This window comes from Quercus suber, unplaced genomic scaffold (genome assembly GCF_002906115.3).
Source record: "Quercus suber isolate HL8 unplaced genomic scaffold, Cork oak 2.0 scaffold_420, whole genome shotgun sequence".
Taxonomy (NCBI): domain Eukaryota; kingdom Viridiplantae; phylum Streptophyta; class Magnoliopsida; order Fagales; family Fagaceae; genus Quercus; species Quercus suber.
This window is the reverse complement of record NW_027069871.1, coordinates 220,271-227,675: the sequence shown is the minus strand read 5'-3', so window position 1 is coordinate 227,675 and position 7,405 is coordinate 220,271. Positions and strand designations below refer to the sequence as shown.

Here is a 7,405-nt window from a genome sequence, read left to right as displayed (position 1 = left end):
CTCAAACTATGCGCAGTTTTCTTAAGGGTCGCATGCTTTGGCAATATTATACTGGTGCAATCACTATTCCTGTCAAGGGGGCAAGTGAAGAAGATGTTACCCTCCTCAGTCACATGATTGAATGGGATAGTCACAACCACATGATCCTCACGTAGATTCGGAACACTTCAATTTCCTCCATCTCTAATCTATTGGGCAGCTTTGATGATGCAAAATCGGCATGGGATATTTTGGCCAAAAGATACTCCACTACTCACGAATCCATGAAATATCAGTTAGTAGTTGGATTGCATCCACTCAGGTAAAACCAAGGCAATCCATCAATGACTACTATGACCAGCTTCGCTTCATTTGGGACCAAATTGACATTTCTGATCCAACCTAGGTATGTTCAAAAGATGCTTAACAATATGCTGCTGTTAGAGATGAATTTCGTCTCTATGAGTTCCTGATGTCACTTTACAAAGACTATGAGTCCATTTGAGGTCAGCTTCTTAATCACAGTCCTCCTCCCTCTCTTGATACTGCTGTAAACAAGTTGGTTAGAGAAGAAGCTTGCCTTGCAACTCTTCAAGCCTAGAATAAGCTTAATGTTTTGGCTATTACTCCTTCTGCTCCACCCATAGAGCAACCTCAAAAATCAAGTGATCCCTCTGGCTCTAGCAATCGTCGCAAGCAGACCAACAAAAAGTTCTGCAACTATTGCAAGCATCCTGGCTACACTATTGAGATCTATTACCGTTGCAACAAATCTATTGTTGTAGTTGTTAATACTGAGTCTACTTCGTAGATGCCTTCCATTTCAACTATGATAGTCCAAGAATGTATTGACCCTTTGTGATTAATTAATCGATTAATTAGCCAAGTTTATTAATTAATCAAATTAACATGCAAAGCGCATGGTAGCACAAACAAATCACCAATTAAACTAAGTACAGTAGAAATTAATTTAACACGGTGATTTGTTTACAAATGGGGAAAACCAACACGGCAAAAACCCCACTGGATGATTTTAAGGTCACTACTCCTGAGAATTCATTATTATCAAAACAAGCAGTTACAAGTAAAGGAATCTCAGTACCTTCTACCAACCTACAGTTGAACCCTTATCCCAATACCTAATTGGACTTGTTCTGTAGTGACAATCTCTCGTTGTAATGAATGGCTCCCAGTATGTGACTAACCAATTGCGTAGATCCCAATACGCGACTTCAATCACCAACTAGAGAGAGTTGTTGGCTGTAAAATTCTTCAATTCATCCACAAGATAAAGATCCAGAAGATGCTTGGTTACAAAACCCTATGATGTACAAACACAGCAACTTTTTCACAAGAATGATGAACTAGGGCAAATTCTGTTTCCATCACAATTTGCTTGAACAAAATTTGTTCAACACTTGTGCAACTTGTGTCACCTTTGACTGCCTTTAAAATAATCCTTTTATATGTTTAGGGTTGTGAGAAAAGAAAGCCCAAACATACAATCGCGGATTGAATGAAAAATAGAACAGAAAAACTAAATTTCATAAACTCGATAGATAGCCATCTATCAAGCAGCTGTCGAGCCACGGGGCTGGAACAGCTCTTCAAGCTTGATAATTACTAGCTGTCGAGCTTTAATGAACTTGCACTTTTCAGCTTGAATCTTGGACAGACTTGCATGGCTTTAACGCTTGATCTTGAAACAAGATTTCTTGAAGTATTAAATACATCCTAGATCTACCCAAATACAAGTAAAGTTTGTTTTGTCAAAGGATTAGCCAATACATAAAATAGTGACATATGTTCCTAACAAGTGAATCACATATGTCCTAACAATCTCTCCCTTTGGCAATCCGTGACAAAACCACAACAAACAAATGAACATATGAGAGAAGCCATAAATCACTCAACTCATACTCACTTGTTACATACAATAAAATCTATCCTAACACAAACTCTTGAAAAGTTTTGCAAGAAGAGAGTTTATGGCAAGTAGACTTTGACAACCTATATTTCTGAAACACTTTAAACAAAACTCATCAAGGCATCTTTGTGTAAAACAAAAATAATAGATTGCATACAAGTAATAAGAAGCATGTGCATAAAGAGAGAAAAGAAACAACACGTGTAAGGGTAGGTGAAAGAAACATACATTAACATATAAAGAAAATAAGTACAATGTATGTAAAAAATAAATGGTCACAAGACCTAAGGTACAAGAATAAATGTATCTAAAGTAGAGAAAAGAAAAAGATACATATAATCCTCACTACATCCCTCAAATATCAACACTCCCCCTAACAAAAAGGTCCTATACTAACTCTCCCCCTAAGTATGACTACTTTCATATACAAAAACTACTTCCCCTTTTTGTCATGAGTGACAAAGGGTAAGAGTGTCAAGTAGACATCTCATCGATACTGGAAGAGCTAACATCTCCATCATCATCATCCTCAAAAGCATCATCATCATCGCCATCCTTAGCATTAAAAGCCTCTGGAGTAGGTGGAGAAGAAGAGACGAAGCCACCCATGACCGCCTGCCGTCGTGCAATACAACCCACACGGGTGTTCACCTAACACAACTCATCACTGAGAGTGTCGAGGTAAGCATCCATGCGTTGTAGCTATGCCATGATGTCCACAAGAGTCACATTGCCCGTAAAAGAGGAAGGAGCGAGTGTGGATGGAGCAAATCGAAAGGGAGGAGCTGCTGACCCAAACTACCTCGACCTAAATTGCTTGAGGTGAAAAGACAAATCTGTCGAGAGAGAGATCAAGAAAAGAGAGAATCGGATCGCGCTGAACCTTTATATGGAAGGTCAGTAAAGCTTGACAGACAGAGGTGTCGAGCAAAAAATGCTTCGACAGATTCAGCTATTGAGAAGGTGTCAATGAACAATTCAACAGACATGATTAAAGAAGCTTGATTGATCCACAAGCTGTCAAAAAGCTATTGAGAGGACAGGAGATTTCTCGATCGATCCACCTAGCTATCAAGAGGCGTCGAGATTGTGATAAGAAACAGCTTAAGAGCTTGACAGATAAGCTAGATGTCGAGGAGCTGTTGAGATTGCTTAAAAATAGTTTTTTAAGAAGGAAAAAACACAGATATGAATGCAATCAAGCATGCAACTCAAATAATGATTCAATCAACATTTTAGATTCTCAAAATCATCTCTTAACAACAATTTTAAGTACATGGATCCTAAAAACACACACACACACACACACACACACACACACATTAAACAAGCCTAACTAATTTTATATTTTAAAAACAAGTCAAGATAGTTTAGTGAGCAAACATTAACACATGTAAAACCTTGTGATGGCTAAATCACATTGTACTTGCACATGTATCAAGAGTGGCAAAGAATATTGCTGTTGTGTGTAAAAAACATCGCAAGATTACATAAATGTCAATATGTTATGACGATTTGAGATATGAGAAAATCACTTTAACTTACACACAATCATAATTGTTTGATGATGACTATCACCTTCAAGGCACATCCTATAACTCCCACATCTCTTAAAATACACGCTTGCAATCATATTTAAAAGCATTTTGATCTTTTTGCTTTTGATTTTTCTTTGCATATTTTTTTTTTAAGCAAACCATGCATTTGCATATGAGAGATAGAAAAGAAATACTCAATTATGTTAAGCATTTGACATTTCAATTTTGCTATATCGAAGCACACAAATGTCATTGACATTACACTTTTGCTATGCTGAAGCATACAGATGTCATTTCATGATTGACGAGCAACAGTGGTGAGATAGTTATTTATGCCCTTCTGTTAGGATTTTCTAGTCCTTCCCATCTAGAGTGATATGAGTATTAAGTACAAGAGATTTATGCCTTTCTCTTACTCATCACAAACACGAGCCACTAAGCTCACTTGCTTAGTTGTGCATAGTGATGCTTATCTAAGCTACAAAAGATACAAAGTTTAGAAAACTTTGTTTCAATGACCATCCCAAGTACACAAGTACCAATGTACACAAAACACATACTGTTTTTGTATTTTTCTGTTTTTTCAATTTTTTTTAATTATTTTTATATCAAAAAAAAAAAACTAAAAACAAACAAAAACATGTTAAATAAAGCAAAGCATAAAAATAGATGCAAATGCATGAGAAGGAAGGAGGAGAGAAGGAGATCAATCCATGGAGATGACACCGGTGTTTTGATGAAGGAATTCAAAATGTTTGTTGTCCAGAGGTTTGGTGAACAACTCAACCTTCTGATTATCAGTGTGAATAAACTTAAGAGTGAGAGTACCATCTTCGACAAGCTCCCTAATGAACTGATGTCAAATCTCTATATGTTTAGTTATAGAATGTTGAACTGGATTCTTAGAGACGTTGATGGCATTGGTATTGTCACAGTAGACTGTAAGATGCTCTTGACAAATACCATAGTCATGGAGGAGCTTTTGCATTCATAGGAGTTGGGTGCAACAGCTACCAGCAGCGATGTACTCAGCTTCTGTAGTGGATAAAGAGATGGAGTTCTGCTTTTGCTCGTCTAGGAGACAAGATTACTACCCACATAAAAGCAACCCCCCGATGTACTCTTTCTATCATCAACATTCCCAGCCTAATCAGTGTCAAAGTACCCAGCTAAGATATCATTTGTGTCCTTACTGTAACACACACCAAAGTTGGCAGTGGTTTTGGCATACTTTATGATTCTTTTTAAAGCAGTCATATGAGATTCTTTAGGATTAGCCTAATATCTAGCACACACTCTCACATTGTAACTAATGTCCGGTCTACTAGTAGTAAGGTAAAGAAGACTACCTATCATGCTTCTATAGAGAGAAAGATCAACACTTTTTCCTAACAAGTCAACAGTGAGTTTAATATTTGGGCTCATAGGGGTTCTAACTGAACTAGCAGATTCTAAACCAAACTTTTTCATAATATTCTTAGCATATTTAAACTGAGATAGGAATATACCTGAATCTTGTTGACGAATCTGCAATCCAAGGAAGTGAGTTAGCTCTCTAATCATGCTCATCTTGAACTCGGCCTGCATAAGTTTGGAGAAGTTATAAGCAAGGTCATCCTTCGTAGACCCAAAGATGATATCATCAACATAGACTTGAGCCACGATCAACTCACCATCTTCCCTTTTGATGAAGAGAGTCTAATCAGCCTTTCCTCTTGTGAACCCATGTGACACCAGATATTGTGTGAGCCTATCATACCAAGCTCTAGGGGCTTATTTCAACCCATAAAGTGCCTTTTTGAGGTACAACACATGATTTGGAAAGTGTGGATCAATGAATCTTTTTGGTTGAGCCACATAGACATCTTCTTTAAGTAGCCCATTCAAGAAAGCAGTCTTTACATCCATCTAGTAAAGCTTGAATTTTAGGTGACAGGCTAGGGTTAGGAGAATTCTAATGGACTCCATATGGACAACTGGGGCAAATGTTTCATCATAGTACACTCCCTCCATTTGTGAGTATCCTTGAGCTACAAGACAAGCCTTGTTGCGAATCACATTACCCTCCTCATCAGTCTTATTGCGGAATATCTACTTTGTGCCGATGATGTGCTCACCCTCCGGTCTAGGTACTAAAGTCTAGACATCATTCCTCTGAAACTAAAGCAGTTCATCATGCATTGCTTTGACCCAACTTTCATCCTGAAGAGCTTCCTCAACTTTAGTGGGTTCAACCTGTGACAAATAACAAGAATAAGACGCAAAGTTAGCATTGCATTTATCAACTATACGTTTCCTTAATGTGAGTTCATTCATGTTTCCCATGATAACTTTAGGAGGATGATTAATTTAATCCTGGACGAAGGTACTTTCTCTTCATGGGATTTAGAATATGGTGAAGTGGGTATATTTACAGAATCTTCCACAACACTGAGAGTACTTGGAGATGCAGGTTCTTGTTCAACAATTTCTTAAACTTCTTTAGGCTCAAGAGGAAGAATTTCTTTGGGGAATTCCTCAATACCTTTCTCAGAACCGAAATTTAAAGACTCATCAATAACAACATTCACTATCTCCATTACCTTCATAGTTCTTTTGTTGTATACCTGATAAGCCTTACTTGTAGAGGAGTAGCCTAGAAATATACCTTCATCGCTCCGGGAGTCAAACTTTCTCACATTCTCTCTATCCTTGAAGATGAAACAAGTACTTCCAAAGATTCTGAAATACTTCACATTCGGCTTCCTTCCTTTCCACAACTCATATGGAGTCTTCTTGGTACCGGGTCTAAAGTACACCCTATTAACCGTATAACATGCAGTGTTAAAAACTTCTCCCCACAAGTTTCTAGCCACATCCTTGTTGTGCAGCATGGCTTTGGCCATCTCTTGAATAACCCTGTTCTTTCTTTTTACTACACCATTCTACTGAGGAGTAATAGGTGTAGAGAATTTTTGAGATATACCTGATCTTGTACAAAAGGACTCCATATACGAGTTCTCGAATTCTTTACCATGGTCATTTCGAATTTGATCAATCTTCAGGCTCTTTTCATTTTGCATTCTTGTACACAAAGCTTCAATGTGCTCAGGAGCATTAGACTTGGATCATAGGAGAATGACCCAAGTGTACCTAGTGAAGTCGTCTACCACAACCATGATGTATCACTTACCATCAAGAGACTCGGTTCTATTTGGACCCATAAGATCCAGATGTAGAAGCTCCAATGGCCTAAATGTAGCTGATGTTTGAGTGCTTGGATACTTAGCTTTCGTCTGTTTCCCAAACTGACATGGTCCACATACCACATTACTCATTCTACTAAACTTTGGTATCTCCAAGACTGATTCATGCTTAGATACAATAGAAAGATGTTTGTAACTAGCATTTCCCATCTGTTGATGCCATAGATCTTTCATTTGGCAAACGAATGCTATTGCACACAATATCAGCATTAGGAACTAATCCATAACAATTGTCTAGAGTGCGAACACCACTTATGAGTTTCTTTCCAGACTCATCCATGATAAGACACTTTCCCTTTGAGAGTAGCACCATGAATTCTTGATCGCATATCTGACTTATACTCAACAAGTTCACCCTTAAACCTTCTACATATAGAACATTTGCAATGTCCAGTAGTCCAGGTAGAGAGATGATTCCCTTCCCTTTAATTTGTGATTTGCTCCCATCAACAAAAGTGACATTGCCACCTTTCTTAGACTCGAAAACCTTGAAGAGAGATCGGTCTCCAGTCATGTGTCTTGAGCAACCGCTGTCAAGGTACCACAAACACGTGTCCATAACTTTAAATGCAGACTTCATCATAAAACACACTTCGTGCTTAGATAACAGATCAGTGGGAATGGTGCTTTCTCGCATTTGCCTTTTACGAGCTAAGTCTTTAATTTTTACTCTTCTCAGACGAACTCCTTTGCACATTTTCATTATGAAACAGTCT

At 37.9% G+C, this 7,405-nt stretch overlaps 1 protein-coding gene across 1 annotated transcript; it reads right to left on the bottom strand.

Annotated features, from left to right (window-relative positions):
• Positions 1–6,825: 6,825 nt before the first annotated feature.
• LOC136062488 (uncharacterized) lies at positions 6,826–7,386 on the bottom strand. The gene has a single exon (XM_065761576.1). It carries the CDS (start codon positions 7,384–7,386, stop codon positions 6,826–6,828), a length of 561 nt encoding a protein of 186 aa, XP_065617648.1.
• Positions 7,387–7,405: the final 19 nt, after the last annotated feature.

Coding starts and splice junctions, on each gene's coding strand:
- LOC136062488 (XM_065761576.1), bottom strand. CDS start 7,386: ATGTGCAAAGGAGTTCGTCTGAGAAGAGTAAAAATTAAAGACTTAGCT.